Here is a 17500-nt window from a genome sequence, read left to right on the forward strand (position 1 = left end):
TGGAGACCCCATAAACATTTAAAAAATGCCCTTATTTTGTGTTTGATCCTCTACCCATTGTTAAGATTCAGATGCCATGTTGTCAAACAATTGATAAGCTTCCTAGGCATTTTTAGTTAAATATGAACCTCCTGATAAAGCATGAACATGATTCTTGGTGTTTGAATTTAGTCCTCTGAAAAATATGCCCATCTGTGTGTCTCATTTAATGCCTGCGTGGGGACACTTTCTAAATAACTCCTTAAAACACTCCAATGCCTCGTGAAACTCTTCATTAGGCTTTTGGGAAAAAGATAAAATTTGAGTCCTCATATCAAGAGTTTTAGAAATTGGATAATATTTGTTAAGAAATTTATCACTCATATGTTCCCAAGAAGTGATACTGGCAGATCGTAATGTAAGCAGCCATGTTCTTGTCTTGTCCTTCAATGAATAAGGGAAAAGATGGAGTTGGATTGACTCTGCAGTAAACTCATTCACTATAATATTTCTGCACCCCATTAAAAACTTTGTGATATGCATATTAGGATCCTCATGAGTTAAACCATGAAAAGTAGGCAGAATCTCCAACATGTGATGTCTGATCTCGAGTGTGTCGTCTTCCTCTTCTGGATAAACAATGCAACTTGGTAATTCATTAGCATGGGCTGCTAATGTATCCCTCAATGGACGCCTAGCAGCTAGTATGGCAAAAGCCATGGTATCCTTACTGTCCAAAATCCCAGAAAACAAATTTTTTAGGAAAGTGTCCTCCGATGAAGGTTCACACGCTAAAAATTGCTCCCTGCACCTTTGTTGTAAAGTGCGTTCCGGCTTTGGATCAAATTCTATTAGCTATTGATTTTGGGATCTGGTGCAAACCATGTACATGATCTGTCTAGATTATGGGCTCTGCGCAAAGAAAATGAAAATTAAATTAATATAAATAATTTTTTTAAAATTTTATTTACAACAATAATTAACAAAGAATTATGATTAACACAAATTGTTTAAAAACAATCCCCGACGACGACGCCAATTTCTTGATAGGATTTTTAAGTACCTGCGCAAAGAGGTTAAAATCACACAATACTTGCGCAAGAGAACAAGGTAGTTGTAGTATAAATGGCTCAAGCAATGTTGTTTTCCGCTGGGATTGTTTAAAACAATTAATTAAAAACCCTAATCCTAGTTAATTATCTGAAAATAAAGATTGGAAAGGGTTGATTTTGAATTTAAAAGTAATAAAAACGAATTTTAATAAAAGTAATTTAGGAAAAACAACTAATAACCAATTTTAAAAGGAAACAAATCAAAGAGAAAAGGTTTTGAGAAACAAATTTTGAAAAGAACTAGGGTTCCGCCATCCCCCTAACAATCCTACGTAATTCTTCTAATTTCTTACGAATTACACATGCATATTTTGAAGGTTAGGTTTTCCTAAAATATATCTTACTTGGAACCAACAACATAGAACGTATATCTAACATGCAACTTGTCTATGGCGTCCAGATCGAATGTGAACATGCAAGACTCATTAAGTTTTGTGAAAACCTTTTGAAAAACCACATTACTCTTAAGACGTGTCATCCATCCTAAGTAGCTACACATGTTAACCACAAGAAGCCTTAGTCAATTTTAGGGACAACCCTCCGCTAAAATTGTATCAATTTACTTTTCTAAATATCCTAATGGTCGCGAATCACTAAGACAAATAGATAGTTTAAACCGGCAATTAACAATCCAAAACTTGCAGCATAAATTGATAAGAAAATTAAAAAAGACTACATATTTTTGCTAAGGATCATGGCCTCACCCTAGCAAAGAGAATTAGTTACGCATATTGATAATAAAAATCACATAGTCTTTATTAAAAATAGAAAAAGAATGAAAACACCTTGAAAGTATGAGTCTTGAAATCTATACCAAACTGACACACCCCGACCCGGAATGCCCACTAGGACTCCGAAACAAGCTGTGCTAGCCGACACCTGGAAGGTGATAAAGCTACGAAGTGCAGTGATGTGGAAAATGTGAATAAATTTAAAACCTAAAAGTGCCTAATTATAAGAGTGCGCTGTGAGCGGGAATGAACCCATTTCATACATGATGACGGAGTATAAGTACAGTACAGTAAATAGGTTGAGGAATTATACCATTGAAGGTAATCATATACACCAAGACTTGTCAAGAATCCTCGTTGATATGAAAGCTCAACTACTAAACCTGGAGGTGCGAAAACAAGGGTGAGTGGGCCTGAAAATAAAGTTTTAATTAAAAACCTTTTGAAAATGTTATAACCAGTGGCGAAGCCAGGAATTGTAGAGGGGAGGGGTGACATTTAAAAGGTTTAAGGTCCTAAAAAATGTGGACATCCGTTCAAGGTCCAAGTCTTGGGTTGGCAAGAAGATTATGTGAACTACCCAGAATATTCATAGGAGAATTTGTACTGACCAAAATATTCGAAATATTCGAAAGAGTATTTGAACTACATTATTATGTGGAGGAGGATTTAAGCATCCTTTATCCTTTCTTGTTGTATCATGTCATTACATAACTATATAACGATTAAAGTTCTAAGACGTAAGTGCTAGATGAGCGGTGGACGTGACCCAACGCTTAGGTGAGGATCTAGATGAACTAGGTTGTACGTATAAATAAGTGTTTATTTATTATATAGTGATAATATCTAAAAAAATTGATTAAAAAACACATAATATATAAAAATATTGACAATTTTATTTGTTATTTGTTGAATTTGATGTAAGACATAAAAATTCAAAGCATTACAAGTTCATAATACAACAAAATATTTTTGAAGCTAGTATGAATTTATAGTTACTTTTAACATAAATAAGATTGGCAAATACGTAGTTTGAAAACTATGTGGGCAAACTCATTAGACAATAACTAAAAAACAAATATAAGAAAAGTACATGTAAATATCAAAGTTAGGTGGTGCAAATTGGTTGGACAATAGTTAAAATTGGGTGAATTTTACAAGGACACGTGGGATGGGATGGAAGAGAGAGTCTCTTCTTCCTCCCTCGTTTTCTTCATTGGAACCTGAACTCCATTTCAGAAACTGCAAATTACAGGTCTCCCTTCCTCCTTTCTTTGGCCTTGGGTATTTTGAAAAAAATGGACAGCTCACGCGCAGCCTGCGCTACGCAGCAGAAGGGAAACCTAGAAAGCCAGAGCACCAGACGGAATTTCATCGCTTTCAACGTGATCAAAGAGGCAGAACCATCACTCCTGGGCTTGATTTCCAGCGAGAGGAGGGGCGGCCGCCCCTCCTCGCCCTTATGTAGCTTCGCCTATGGTTATAACCTCTCGCCGTAAAACATATATAGTTTCCAAAATATACATACTACGTATAGTATGAAAATATTTACCGTAGCTTGCAAAACATAAATAAGGCATGATATATCAAAATCACAAAGTCTCCACAGTAATATAAGTAAAATCAGGTGCTCAACAACCTATGCTAGCATATCAGTCGGAGTCGCCTAATGTGACTTGTACGACTGAACCTATTGCTCATCAATCTATGCTAGCACACGAGTCGAAGTTGCCTAACGCGACTTGTACGGCAGGACTAGGTGTAATAATATACGCTTTAGTGCTACAATCACGTGAAGACTAGCGCTATTCGCTGTCACATATGAGTTAGAATTGCCTATTGCAATCTGTACGACAAGACTAGCACCAATTTGGATCCAAGGCGAGTGTGCGGTGCTGATGTGAACATGTGAAAGATTAGCCTAGCCTTGGGCTGAGCACTAACATGTGGGTGTAGCAATGATGAGCAGACTATATGAATATATGCATGCCATAATGATGCAATAATTCTAGCCAACATAATAAACTTACCTGAACTTACATGTGCATCCCGTAGGATCATTTTGGCATTTCACAGTTTCATAACAATGCAACATTTCTTAAGTAGGATCATTTTGGCATTTCACAATTTCATAACAATGCAACATTTCTTAATCATGGCATGAAATTCACAAATCAATTCAAAAGCATTTGTGGAAACTATAAAATACACACACACACACACACACTATAAAAAGGAAAAGACCCACTCACCTGAAGTCCGTGCTACAACTCCCTAGCATGAATATCGAGGCATCTCAAACGATCAGCATCTAGAACAATTATCAAATCACGTCTCAGAATTCTTATCGATAGAACACGTAACTTACATAAAAACGCATCCCCAAGGATGTTCTAGAATGATTTGAAACCTATTGACTTAAAGTCAACCGTCGGTTAAAAGTCGACGGTAGGGTCTACAACCCTACGTAACCCGATTCAGAAGATCCACACCTCGGATTTCCGATCCGTAACTTCCAAAACTCCACATTATACTTCTAGAACATCATACTAAAGTTTCATTACAATCCAATACCCCAATGGAAATGGGAAGATGTCACAATGGATTTCGTGTATAAGTACTTCTCTAGTTTGACTGCTTTACCCTTATGTTAACTATGCTCTGAACATTTGTAGTTTATGGGTTCTACCTATTACTGCGCACTCACTTTATTAGTTTAAATAAGTTATAGTTTCGGTTTTAATTTATTCACATTTTACATCACTCACACTTTTGGTTACATCATCTTTGGGTGACGGCCAGCACGCCTCGTCTCCGGTTGAGGTGTGTTAGTTTGCTTTGCCCAAAATCTTTTCTCCAAAAGTTGCATAAGAGAGAACCTTAGGGCCGGCCAAAATGGCTTATTTATACTACTCTAATTAAAATCCTACTACTAAAAGGTCTTAGAATAAGACTAGGAAACCTAATAAATTGAAATAAAATAGGAAACATAATCCTAAATTAACTTGGTAAATTCGCCCAAAAATTTGCACGGCCACGTTTTGGACCCAATTCAGCTCCAAAACTGGCCCAAAATAGCTGGATTTAAAGCTTGGGCTATTCTGAACACTTCTCCAGAAGGCCATGAACCCATCTCAGGTCATCTTGGGCTCTAAAAACGTAGTTTAAGTAAAAAAACATCACTTTTCAGCAACTCGCATTGCTCCTTTAATAAATCGCCAGAAAATAACCGCTTCGTAGAAAAATTCCAAATTTTGATACGAACATACCAAGAGACACACAAACGTCTTCCAATTTGAATAACTCCAAAATTCGTCCGTTTGGTCATGTTTTGCTTAAGAGGAAGTCAAATATCCTACAGTGAAAATATTAAGCAAAGTATAAAAATTCTATCAAAATAATTACCAAATTATACTAAGAATATGGTAAAATATATATATATATATATATATATATATATATAATATTGACTCATCATTTTGCATCCCTAAGTTGCTCATGCATTGATAATATACTGAGATTCTAAATTCACTCGGACTAACACGAAGACATTTATATATATCATGTATAAGATCTTGATGAGTAACTTTGGTTGACACTACCATTGCTTTCGCTTGACCAAATATGTATTGGCTATCAACCCTCCTCCATCCGTAATGGACCACGGTCACAAATTGAGTCATATTCTGAAAGAAAAAAACTAATTAGCGCATCTAACTAACCTATAAATATATTTAAAATAGGAAAATATTTTAAAGAAAAATTAATTAGCACATATAACTAACCTGCATATGCAAAGTGCCAAAGAAACACTGATATGGTTGCTTTATTGGAGCTTCTAATTCTTCAATCAACTTGTTGATTTGTCGAAGGATTCATAATATATTCACCTGCATTGGAACATGAAAATCATTAAAGTTTTGACTAAAACCATGATATGAAATATCAAAAAGTTGATTTAGGAATTGGAAGCTACAATTGACCAACCATATCATTGTTTCTTGGACAATTTGAAAAGGCTATTGCGTCCTGCGCCTTTTTTTTTGGTCAAAACATCCCTACTGCTTAATTATGCAAAATCGGCAAAGAGTGCTTTTCTGGTTTAAGGTGAGAAACTAGAAGGTTGCAAGAGAGTTTGAAGAAGGTTTTATTTTTGTTGTGAGAAACCCTAATATTAAGGGTATATTAGTACTTTTACATCAAGTTTTGGTTAAAATTATCATAAAACTAAAATTGTGGCTATAATTCTATATAGGATCTAAAATATGGTTACTTTTCCAAATTTTCAAAATTGGAGATCAGGATTTCTCCCTGCGACTGAGCTTACTCGTATGGCAGTGTCGATTGAGTATTGAATGGGGGTATTTATTATGCTGAAATCAATAATACTAATTTTGAAAATATTTTTAATAGAAAAGAAATTAAAATAGAACAATAATTTAGTTCTTCTTTGAGCAAACACCAAAAATTGAGGATAATACTATTTTTATTACCTACCCTGCTTCCTTATCTAATACTGCACCAAATGCTTCACTAAGTCATTTCTGCTTAGTATATTCTAAATTAGTCCAACTTAGCACCTAATTGTCGAACAATCGTTTTGGCTTCCGAAAATAAATTCTGTTTTGAAAACTTAGGCAACCAAGGTTGTAGGCGGTGTTGGCTGTTGATATTCAATACCAAAATCATTCGGTCAATGAAAACGATTAATTTTATTTATTATAACTTACATTTTTAAGTAGGATGACAATCTACACGAATATTCTTAGAAAATTAGACCCTCTAATTCGATCCCCAAAGAGGTTTGAATGTACAAAGTGTATGTTTTATCAAGGATCATAGAGGATTGATTTAATCAAATGAGTTCACAAGGTATGTTTTGTGATGAACTAAACTCCATTTTTTTTGTGGTATCCAAACTATTGTCACAAAAGGCAAGTGACCATTTACACAGTGGTGGAAATATGTTGAGCTCTTACGTGACGGCGTGGTTTCAAACTCCGCTGATGACTAATATAACATCTAATCTAATACAATTTATTGTTTGACAAAAAAAAAAAAAAAAAAACCCATTGTCACAAAAGTGATAATTGTTGTGACAATGGTTATTTTTTGTGGTATCCGAGTCTAGTTCATTTTTTGTGGTATCTGAGCCATTGTCACAAACGAGTATAGTGCTTATTTTTTGTGATTAAAAAGAAACGGAACACGGTAAAAATGGTAAAATTTATTAGTTACAAATTAGTAGAGAGATAAAACTAAAAAAAAAAAAAAAGAGATTCATGAACAGCTAAAGCCACATTGGAATAGTTTAGATCTAGCAAACATTCAGTCTACCAATTACAAAAAACAGTTCATAATTTCGTACAAAGTAGGGTCATAAGAAAATGTAGCACTATGGTGGAGGCGGCCCAGGCTCAAACAGTGGAGGGCAGCAGCATTTAAATATACCGCAGCAGCATAGAATCCACAAGCTGCATAATCAAAACCAAAATTTAAAACAAAAATGCAGTAGCATTGTATATGCAGAAATTCTCCAATGTGGATAAATTAATCTTGCGGGATGCAACCATTTGTATTGTGTTGGCAGCTGGCTTATGCTCAAATCCCGCATTAGAGAAACATGTATATGATGTAGACCAAAAATATTGAAGTGAAAAGATCTTACCAGAATTCCAAGCATCCTGGTTGGTGATAGGGAGGAGGAGCGGTGGCTAGGAGCGGCGTGCTTGGTGGCGGCGGATCCATATCTGTAGAGGGTATTGGCAGGTGATGAGGAACAACAAAGTCTAATGAAAAACGTTATATATATGTATATGATCGAACAAACCATGCTCCCTATCGCCAAGTCAGACACTCTTCCAACTACCATTCAAGGGAAGAACTTCCAAGTCATTTGCATAATGTTTGTTCAACTAACACCACTTGGCAGTTAAATTCAAAAATGGATGTGCATCTGAACAACTACTACTCCCTAAACTTAAGAGAACCACGAAAAACATTGCAGAGTACAAAAAGCACCAGCAGGTGGCTTCGTCGCAGCAATCCATCATTCCGAAGGTTGGGAAGACTCACCAATTGGGATCATTAAATTGTCTAGTCTAGGACTTTTTCATGGAAATTGACACAATTTATCGCATTGAATAATTTGTTCTAAATATGTGCTTTATCAATGAAACTATTGCCATTTCAAATATAAAAATTAAAATTAAAAAAAAAAACAAAAACAAAAGAGTTGTTATAAAAATGTTATTATGTATATATATATAGAGAGAGAGAGAGAGAGAGAGAGAGAGAGAGAGAGAGAGAGAGAGAGAGGAAGCCTTTAAGGGAATGGATCCCTATTTTTTTTTTATAAAAATGAGGATTAGTTGGGGTCCACATCACATCGAACTTTAACGATCTGAACCGTCTATTTTTCAAGTTGCATCTCATAGATCATCCTTGCAAAATATTAGTCAAATCGGAAATATTTAATACTTCTAATTGAGTTCAAAAAAATTAACGAATACTTTGTTATATAAAAAACAATAAAATTTTTTATTGATAATTAAATAGGTAAATGATTTCTGATTTGAATTGAATTTTTGTAAGGATGATCTATATCGAGACTTACAAAATAGACGGTTCAAATCATTGAATTTCGATGTGAAGTGGGCCCTATACCTAATCCCTATATTTGCAAAAAAATGAGAATCCATTTGCATAAAGGGCCTATAGATATATATATATATATATATATATATGAAGCCTTTAAGAGAAGAGATCCCCATTTTTTCAAAAAAAAAATAGGGACACTCTCTTGACCGTTAAATCTGACTTTAATGAAATTATGTGATTGAGATTCTGTGGTCTATAATTTAATCTTAATCACAAAATTTCATTAAAACTATATCTAACGGTCAAGAGGGTGTCTCATATTTTTTTTTTTGAAAAATGGGGATCTCTTTGCTTAAAGGGCTATATATAATTGCTTGGGGCGGTAGCTCACGCGCACGTCCCTTAAGGCAACTTAAATCTAAAAGGAAATTTAAATGATAACCTTAAAGATTAGAAAACTAGAATTCACTAGAAAGTAACAAAAAAAACTCTCAAAATTTATGATTGAATACATGAAAGAAAATAACCCTAAGACCATCTCCAACCCTTGGGCTAAAAGCCAAAATTTTTAGCCCGGAAAATTTAGCTTTTAGCCCAGAAACATCTTTTCTGCTCCAACCCTTCTACCCTAAAATTTTAGCCCGGAATTATTAAAGAATGAAATTAGCCTAAATTTTTTTCTTAAATCAATTTTTTTAAAAAAATAAATATGTAGATTATTGTAAATTAATTTTATGAACATTTTAATCTAAAAAAATTTAAATTCCGATAAACATTTCGCATTTAGCCCGGGGGGAAAGCTGAGGGGTATTTGGTCCAGAAATAGCATTTGGCATTTAGCCTAAAATTGTAGCATGGGTTGGAGAGTGTTTGGGAGGGGGGGTAATTTGACTTTTAGCCCAGGGTTGGAGATGGTCTAAGACCACATAAATATGGTTGTATACCCTATGTGCAGCTGTATGCCATGGGAATAGAAAAATGTATAGTGACCATGTGAGAGCGGTTTGACTTTTATCTTTACAAGATTTTATATTCTATGATACTTTAATTTATGGAAATGAGCATTCACACAGGTGCAAACATACAGGCAAACTATCATGACTAACTGACCTAATCAGCCCGGACAGATAACTGTTATCCCAAGCATTGCATGTGTTTTCTTCTTTGCGGTGCTCCGGGATAAATGGGATATTAGGGAATCAAAGTGCTCCTTGGTAAGAAAAAGAATTGCTGGTTATATGAAAACATGAAGGAACAAAAGTGCTTTAAAAACTACCTTTTTGCATTTACTGAATTACAAGCAGCATACCATCCTTTTCATCTCCTAACATATTTTGAATGCTATGATTTCTGTACAACAACCAAACAAATACACAACTATGATTTTCTTCAAAGAAAAAAGTATCAAGGAACTAATCTTCAGAAACCCGCTTGCTTCCTCGTGATTTCTTTGAGCAACCAACCGCAAACAAGTATTTGAAATAAGCTTAAAATCTGGTTTACTTCCTATCCGTGTGCTTCAAGTTTTCTCTGGTCATGGGGGCTTACCATTTGTTACACAAAAAGACTCCAACCTGGGCTCAGTTAAATCCACTGTCTCAATATCAGTGGCACGACAACTCCTGGCATTTGAAGTCAAGAGGATCAATCTCTCCATATAGTTATCTGAAACAGAATCCGTGTCTCTTTCAGCACATAGGTTACGGTCAATGTCTAGTGGCAGTGAACACCGAACCGAACCTTTACTGGATTTCGCTCGCCTTAGCTCCCCAGCATCTTTATGGCCATCCATGCCTATGTGCTGTCCAGAAGAATACTCAGATCAAGTCTCTATACGCATTGCTCAAATCATACAATATGACCTCCATACGACATATGAAAAGTTAAAAAATGACATCAACCACATAGGTGCGTAATTACCTGAAAAAGATTTACAGAAAAGTTTTTCCTTTTAGATCTCTCTGGTGAAATAGTCGAAAGGATTTGGACAACCTCACTCATGTTTGGTCTAGCATCAGGATCCAACAGTAGACATTCTTTTGCCAAGTAAGCCATTATCTGCATCTCCTCTTCTGGGAAGTTTCCATTTAAATCTGGATCCGCCAACTCTGTGATTACTCGCCTACTATCCAGTAAACGAGGTGTAGCCTACAACAAAGACAAAAATGTTCATATGCTACATCAATTTTTATTAACCCATAGACGTATTTCTGAACTGGTTTTCTACGATAAATTCATGTTAATCAGCAGCATCGTGGTAACAAAATGGAAATTCATGCAAAAGAAATGATGGATATATGTTCCTAGTAATAAAGTTGGCAATTTTCTATACCCATATGACAAGGCTTTCTTCTCCCTTAGTTGTTGATTTATGGATGGGCTTCCGACCAGTGATAAGCTCAAGAAGAACTACGCCAAAACTGAAAACGTCTGACTCAAGAGATGCTCTTCCAGCAATAGCATATTCCGGTGCAAAATAACCAAAAGTCCCCTGCATTCTTGCTGGAGAACTAGATGTGCTAGGGACACCATCAGCTTTTAAGCGTTTCGCCATACCAAGATCAGTTATCTGCACATATATAACAAATATAAGAATTATAAGAAATGCGTGCCAAATATCCGCTTCAAACTAGGCTATCTTTCAGTTCCAAAAGAGAAATGTAAACCGTGTTCGTAGCCAAATATCCACTTCAAACTAGCCTATTATTATTTCCCTTGTTTCATAAAAGAATCGGAGATTTCAATCGATGTTTCAAATAATCACATCTTACTTTTGCTTGCCAATTTTCATCCAGAAGAATGTTTGTGGATTTGACATCTCGATGCAGAATTCTTGGAGCAGCTGCTTCATGGAGATATTCCAAACCCCTTGCAGCTCCAATGGCAATTGAAACTCGAGTGACCCAATCCATGTTTTTCCCTTCATCCCCGTTCAAACAATCTCTCAGGTTACCGTTATCCATGTACTCAAATATCAATAACCTCTCGACATTTTTTCCATGGGTTTCAAAGCAGTAGCCAAGCAAAGGCACCACATTAAAATGATTAAGTCTGGCTAACATTTCAATCTGAGAAAAAAACAGATTGATTAAGTTGTTTCTTCTGTTAAGAAACCAATAAAAAGGATGTTGATGTATATCGACAAATGCACAGAAAGATGAGGTATTACCTCTGTTAAAAAGACAGAGTCCATGTCTGGCCCTTTCAAAGCTTTTAGACGCTTAACTGCCACAACTTCGCCATCATTGAGCTGGCCACGATAGACATAGCTGCTTCCACCAAGTCCTATTAGATTGGAATCTGAAAACTTATTGGTTGCACTTTCCAGTTCAAAATATGAAAATTGAATAATTGCTCCAGGTGTAGCTCGGGGTTTGCTCCTCAATACACAAGAGGTAAAGCAGCCTGTTAACTGAAATGGAATAGTTATAGCAGTTCCTGTACAGAGAAAAATATACAAACAAAAATTATCAGGTTTAAAGGAGTACTATGAAATGAACAGGCTGAAAAGATGAGCGGGATTTATAGACTAAGAAACAAACTCTGCTAAAACACTCCATAGATCAAATTACCTGTGCCTTTACCGATGGGGGAATCCATATTTATTTTGGTCTCAAACAATGAGGAACTCTTATAGCTAATTAAGTTGGAAGCACTATTGCAACTTGATTCCTTATCAGGCGAAAATATTGGCGCTTGAATAGAGCACTTAGCCCTTCGGCAGAAGTAGCATACCACCGAGGAAATAAAAGCAAGGGTTGTGAGTATGACACATGCTAAAAGAATAATCACAACAACTTTGCTCGAAAGATGATTTTTTGAAGGCTTTGCTGCATTGAGAGATCCTGTTAAGAAGAAACACAGACACAGAACAAGTCACAATCAAATGACTTCAGAATTCAGATAAAGAAGTAATGTCGAAGATATAACAAAGTCTATCTAACTTGTAAATCAAAGATATAACAAAATGTCAGATGTATGTAAAAAAAATATCTGGAAATTCTTTGTGGAATAGATTATGGGTGCGTCAATACATATAAGTCAAAGATGGGATGACCGTAAACAGGATTCTCACAGTAAATCAAAATCCATGGTCCCATAAACCAATCAGCTTTAAAAAACAACATGATTTATCATTGTTCTATGTAAAGTGGATCGGTTGACTGATGTGTGCGTGTGTGTGTGTGTGTGTGTAAGAGAGAGAGAGAGAGAGAGAGAGAGAGAGAGAGAGAGAGGGAGAGTAAGTACCATAAGTGCAGTTGCAGGCTGTAAAACAATTAGGATCATGACCGTCAGCTGTGACTTTAGGAAGCCCATTGGCAGCACATATGCATGTCCATGTAGTATTACTTCCAGCATCTGTATCAGAGGCATTCAGTTTATATTGTCATACATCATATAGTATATACAAGAAAAACAGGTACATAAGAATATTCTAGTCACGAAAAAAGGGATAGTTCTTAATCAATGCAACGAACGCACAAACATAACTGAAGCATTTTTATATATGAATTAACTTATATAGAGCTTCCACCTAAACATTGAGTGAACAACATTTAAAGAATCATACCCAGTGCACAAGGCTCCCGACTGTTAAAAGTTTATTGGCAAATAATGGTGTATCAAAAGAAGTGTAAAGCTTTTGGGTGATTGTAGCATAAAGATCAGCAGCATACCCTGACTGCAATTACAGGATGCTGAACAGTAAGGTTCTAGAGTGTAGCTCACGTTTCCTTGATATGAGCACCTACATGTCCAGTCAGTCGCATTCCACGCACCGGAAACCTCATCTGCTACGACAAATAATGAAAAGAAGATTTCCATGTATTATTTAAACGATACTGATACTACGGAGAAGTTTGATGGGTAACCCTTCTAATATGGAAGCTCAAGACTCTATAAAAGGGAAACAATATGTGCAGGGTTATTTGGATGTTGGAAAAATATAAGTTTCGCCAAGCAACATACTTAATTCCAGATTTGAAGGCAAAAGGTGTGTCTATAATTTCCCATATTGCAATATCAATAAATCTTTTCATAAACATATCGGCAATGAGAAATCAATACTAACCGCAAACACCTTGCTGAATCACGATCAAGGTTATGACACAGGCAAGGGCAACCTTCACTTGGAACTTCATTTATCCTAACCTGAACAATATAACAACTGCATATTGAATTCAAAACGAAAATGAATATTACATAAGAAAAATAATAAAAACTGATTTGGATACACTTTCTACTCCTGATGGCAAACATAGCGCAACAATTATGTAAGAACCAAGTAATGTTTTCCCTCAAATGCTGTGAAATACAAACAGAAACAAGTGACTTCATAACAACGTATTGTTAGAAAACTAAAGTCATAGAGATCTTGATATAAAACAAACTGGAAATATATCATATTAAAAAAAACCTTCATTGGGTTAGTGAGAAACTTCAGACTTCTGTGGTCTCAATCCTTACACCTACACTGATTATTGATGTAGATTATATCAATTCAGGCATAAACACAATTTACAGAACCAAAAATCTTATCAAAATAATTTAACAAACTTTCTTTTTCTCACAAAAAAAAAAAAAATTCCCTGGTGATAACACTATGAAGTTTTATTTTAGATAAATTAGTTGAGTGGAACAAGCACAAAGGTGTAAACAACAAACCGTCCCACCCATTTGATTCAAATCCTTTACAGTGCAGATAGTAAGTTCCAAAAGATTCAAGGAAAAGGAAATGAAAATTAAAATCAGATGTGATACTCTCATAAATCCGGAATCAAACAATAGAAAGTTAGGCAAGCATGTAGAAGAAATATGACAGGCAGGTGTTGTTAAATTCATGGTTGGCCAACAAATTGGAAGCTAACTGTTAGAGAAACCAGTCCAGATTCATCACCTTGATTTCTCCACCATGGTTTTCTGCACTTGTAATTATCATTACCCTAATTATAAATAATAGCACAATTAAGCACTAGACTTAATACATTTAATCATCATTGTATACAACCTAGGATTGTAAACTCAATCTTTAAGTATTCATAATTCTACATGGTATCATCCCTTCCTCTCCTTCTCACAAAATCTTTCCATCCTCCCTGTCAGCCATCATGGCTTCTCCTTCCTCCTCTGCTTCCGCCACTGCCTGCTCTGTTTCCCTCACCTCTCCCTCTCTCAACACCCGAGAACTTCTCAAACTAGACGAACACAACTACCTTCACTGGCTCCTGCAAATCAAACCCTTCCTCGTCGGCAACGGCCTCTGGAAATTCGTTGACGGCTCTCACCCTCATCCAAGTATACATAATTCTACACTAACAATTGATGGCAACCCACTTTGCTGTGCATTCAACCAAACTATGTAGTACAACATGAAGTTCGACTATGTGGTATTGTCAACACACAATTTTGGCGAAGACAACTTCACAAAATTATTGTTGACCATGGTTACGGATTGTTATACCCAATCTCATAATTACACACAACTAAAAACACAAATGAAGAAATGACCATTAAAACAACCATAAGAAAACACTGTAAAATTCAAGGCTTGCTGGTTGGGGATCAAGCGGAAATTGGCCCAACAAATGAGCGCCTGCCCCCGTCTATCATCAATGCATTACTGCTTTTAGCAGTCCCACATTCTTTAAACTATTTAAACTGCCTCCCCAAACAGTATACAAGAACTTCAAAAGCAATAAGGTTCCTACAAACAAAAATATACTTTCTTCCCAGTAACTCCACAAGAGTTTACAACAAGTGACATTGCTTCCAAACAAATAGAAAGCATAAAGCTTTTAGAGAATTAAGGAAAATCAGGACACCTGAGTACGTAAAGAACCGCAGCAGAAACAGAAATAGGAACTTTACCTTGACTTACAAAATACAAAGTGAAAAGTAACAAGCATCGAGCTCAAATTACTCAAAACAATCGCAACTCCCTCCTTCAGAGTTCAAACATGAGTACAAGTACACAAACTCGAGCGCAGCAAACCCAATATACGCAAACTCAATATAACAAAGACCAGAAAGGTCTAATATACGCAATCCCGTCACAAATGATGGGGTGAATCTAGAAAATGGACAATGCCGAAAGGACATGTGACACAAATAGCGGGGAAAGGGACAAATGGGGCTCATGAAAACATGGATTGGAAAATAGTAAACTCAAAACAAACCCATCAGCCACCTCTCTGAAAGCTGCCATTTTCCATATCAGAAAGAGACCCCTCAGCTGCACCTAAAATCTAATCCAACATTACCGAAGGAAACCCCACAATCTGTTTACTTTTCATAACCGTGGCTCAATACTTAAATATTAACTGGCCTTTCTAAACTTTTTCAAATGGGAAACATTCAGACACCCCAACGGTTGAAAATTTAAAAAAGCTTCCTATTTTTGTATTCAAATTGGGAAGTAACGGTTATAATTCATCAAAGACTTTTACTTAGCTTCAAAGACAGACAATCAGACATAGATGTACTGCTGCTCGGTCCGTAAAGCGAGCAAAGATTGAGCTCACACTGGGCCCTACCAATCTGTCCTATGCGGAAAGTGGGCCCAATATTGGGTCATAGTGGGCCCTGCTTATTCAGCCTACGTGAATGGGTGAAAGGATGACATAATAATCCTACACAAACTCTGCTCTCACCATCCAAACTTTTTTGGGAACTTTAATGAAAGGTTCCGATAATGTTCATTTTAACAAAAAATTATATTTTTACTCTTAAAAATCAATCCTGGTACTATTCATTTTATCATTTATTTTGTCATTATCGTTAAAACTCAAAATTTTCACGTCATTTTCATTAATTTTTCTTACTTTTTTTTTAATTCACAACGGGGCATAAGCGCGAAGTTCATTTTAACGAAAAACTACTTTTCGTTAAAATTTTCAAAAATAAAACTTAGAATATGGGAGGCAAAGTAGGGACGTGGCATCCACTTCATCTATAAAGTCAACAGATTTCTTAGTAGTAACATATACTTAATTACTAAAACACCCAAGAGAATGATCTTAAATACATTTGTGTCCAATAACCAGAGTTAATTCCCTCTTCCGCCACAAGCTGAAATGAGTCCACCGGATCCGTGCAGAAAGAAAAAAAAAATCGAAAAGCAGAAAGTGATTTTTACCTTGAGAAGGAAGTGATTCTGAAATCCGGCGGCTTCTGCGATTTTGTGGTGCCTCCTTTGGTGCTAAAGAAGTCGGAAAATGGCGTCTGAAGAAGCGCTTTTGAGAAACCGAATCCGCTTTCTGAGCTCAGGCATTTCGGATCTGATAATCCAACGATGATATAGGAGAAATGTAAAGAGAGAGTGAGTGACAGTCAGAGCGTCTCCATTTTTAAGTGCGAGAAGAAGCTGCCGTTGGATGCTGCTGCTTCTTCAGCTGAAGATAGATAGTAAGAGTGTGAAAGTGAAAGTGAGAAGTTTTGCAGAGGGAGACCCATAGTAATGAGTTGCGCCGAGGTAGCTCAGTCTCGCTTTCCGAGGTGGTCCCACTTCTTTATACATTTCGGAGAAGAGATCCGGAGGCCTTTCAAATTTCATTGACTGCTCAAAAGTTGTAATAAATTTTTCCCGTCAGATCATTTGATTCGGTGTCCTTAGTGGAAGAGGTTTGAAGAGGATCTCTTCTCTACATTTCGTTGCACTTATATTCTTGAAGGGAAGAATGTACTTGGGAGCATTTTTCCTCGTTATCCTAAACTTTAGTATATGTTTATTATACATTTAATCATTTGTTACTTGTTTTTTTAATTAATCTTGGTTAATTTTTTTTTCAAAATTAAAAATTAACATCTATTGTGAAAGTTAACTAAAATTAGGTAAAATGACATATGATAAATGATTAGGTATATGGCTAAGCGCTAGATCAGTGGCGGGCTGGAGCCTAGGCAGGATCTTAGGTGGATTTAAGTAAATTTATTATATTCCATATAAGTATGTGTCCATTTAAACTTATAAAAATGCATAATTGTATTGAGATACATATATTACAAAATAAAATGACATAGATTATAGAATATAAGAACATATTGAAAACATGTGAAACAAGCATGTAATGAGTACTCATC

General features: G+C 35.8%; 1 protein-coding gene, 2 long non-coding RNA genes and 1 other non-coding gene across 10 annotated transcripts; 1 reads left to right on the forward strand and 3 right to left on the reverse strand.

Moving 5' to 3' along the window:
• The first annotated feature begins 207 nt into the window (after positions 1 to 207).
• On the forward strand, positions 208 to 315 carry LOC114819880 (small nucleolar RNA R71). Its single transcript, XR_003767178.1, has one exon. It is a non-coding gene; the product is annotated as a small nucleolar RNA R71 (small nucleolar RNA).
• A 114-nt stretch (positions 316 to 429) lies between these two features.
• LOC103447899 (uncharacterized) lies at positions 430 to 5178 on the reverse strand. Of its 2 annotated transcripts, XR_003766774.2 has the most exons (3): positions 5092 to 5178; positions 2136 to 2205; positions 682 to 891 (listed from the first exon to the last, which is right to left on the reverse strand). It is a non-coding gene; the product is annotated as an uncharacterized lncRNA (long non-coding RNA). The 2 variants fall into 2 exon arrangements; XR_531141.4 differs by lacking the exon at positions 2136 to 2205 and having other exon boundaries at positions 430 to 891.
• Positions 5179 to 7026: 1848 nt separating this feature from the next.
• On the reverse strand, positions 7027 to 7963 carry LOC139189701 (uncharacterized). The gene is made up of 2 exons (XR_011573555.1): positions 7491 to 7963; positions 7027 to 7296 (listed from the first exon to the last, which is right to left on the reverse strand). It is a non-coding gene; the product is annotated as an uncharacterized lncRNA (long non-coding RNA).
• Positions 7964 to 9683: 1720 nt separating this feature from the next.
• On the reverse strand, positions 9684 to 16831 carry LOC103422862 (receptor-like serine/threonine-protein kinase NCRK). 6 transcript variants are annotated; one of them, XM_029088555.2, is made up of 11 exons: positions 15290 to 15705; positions 13839 to 13895; positions 13494 to 13568; positions 13099 to 13212; positions 12671 to 12781; positions 11995 to 12267; positions 11592 to 11860; positions 11194 to 11490; positions 10755 to 10991; positions 10343 to 10570; positions 9684 to 10223 (listed from the first exon to the last, which is right to left on the reverse strand). In XM_029088555.2, the coding sequence occupies exons 3-11, from the start codon at positions 13561 to 13563 to the stop codon at positions 9957 to 9959; spliced, it is 1866 nt and encodes a 621-aa protein (XP_028944388.1). In that variant the 5' UTR covers positions 13564 to 13568; positions 13839 to 13895; positions 15290 to 15705; the 3' UTR covers positions 9684 to 9956. The 6 variants fall into 6 exon arrangements, with proteins under 6 accessions (XP_028944388.1, XP_028944389.1, XP_070664931.1 ...); XM_029088556.2 differs by lacking the exons at positions 13839 to 13895; positions 15290 to 15705 and adding an exon at positions 16557 to 16831 and having other exon boundaries at positions 13494 to 13573; XM_070808830.1 differs by lacking the exons at positions 13839 to 13895; positions 15290 to 15705 and adding an exon at positions 16557 to 16600.
• Between the last annotated feature and the right edge of the window lie 669 nt (positions 16832 to 17500).

This window comes from Malus domestica, chromosome 11 (genome assembly GCF_042453785.1).
Source record: "Malus domestica chromosome 11, GDT2T_hap1".
Taxonomy (NCBI): domain Eukaryota; kingdom Viridiplantae; phylum Streptophyta; class Magnoliopsida; order Rosales; family Rosaceae; genus Malus; species Malus domestica.

Coding starts and splice junctions, on each gene's coding strand:
- LOC103422862 (XM_029088556.2), bottom strand. CDS start 13,563: ATGAAGTTCCAAGTGAAGGTTGCCCTTGCCTGTGTCATAACCTTGATC. Junction 13,213..13,493: donor GATTCAGCAAGGTGTTTGCG/GTTAGTATTGAT, acceptor TTGTCGTAGCAG/ATGAGGTTTCCGGTGCGTGG. Junction 12,268..12,670: donor AGCCTGCAACTGCACTTATG/GTACTTACTCTC, acceptor TCTTCTTAACAG/GATCTCTCAATGCAGCAAAG.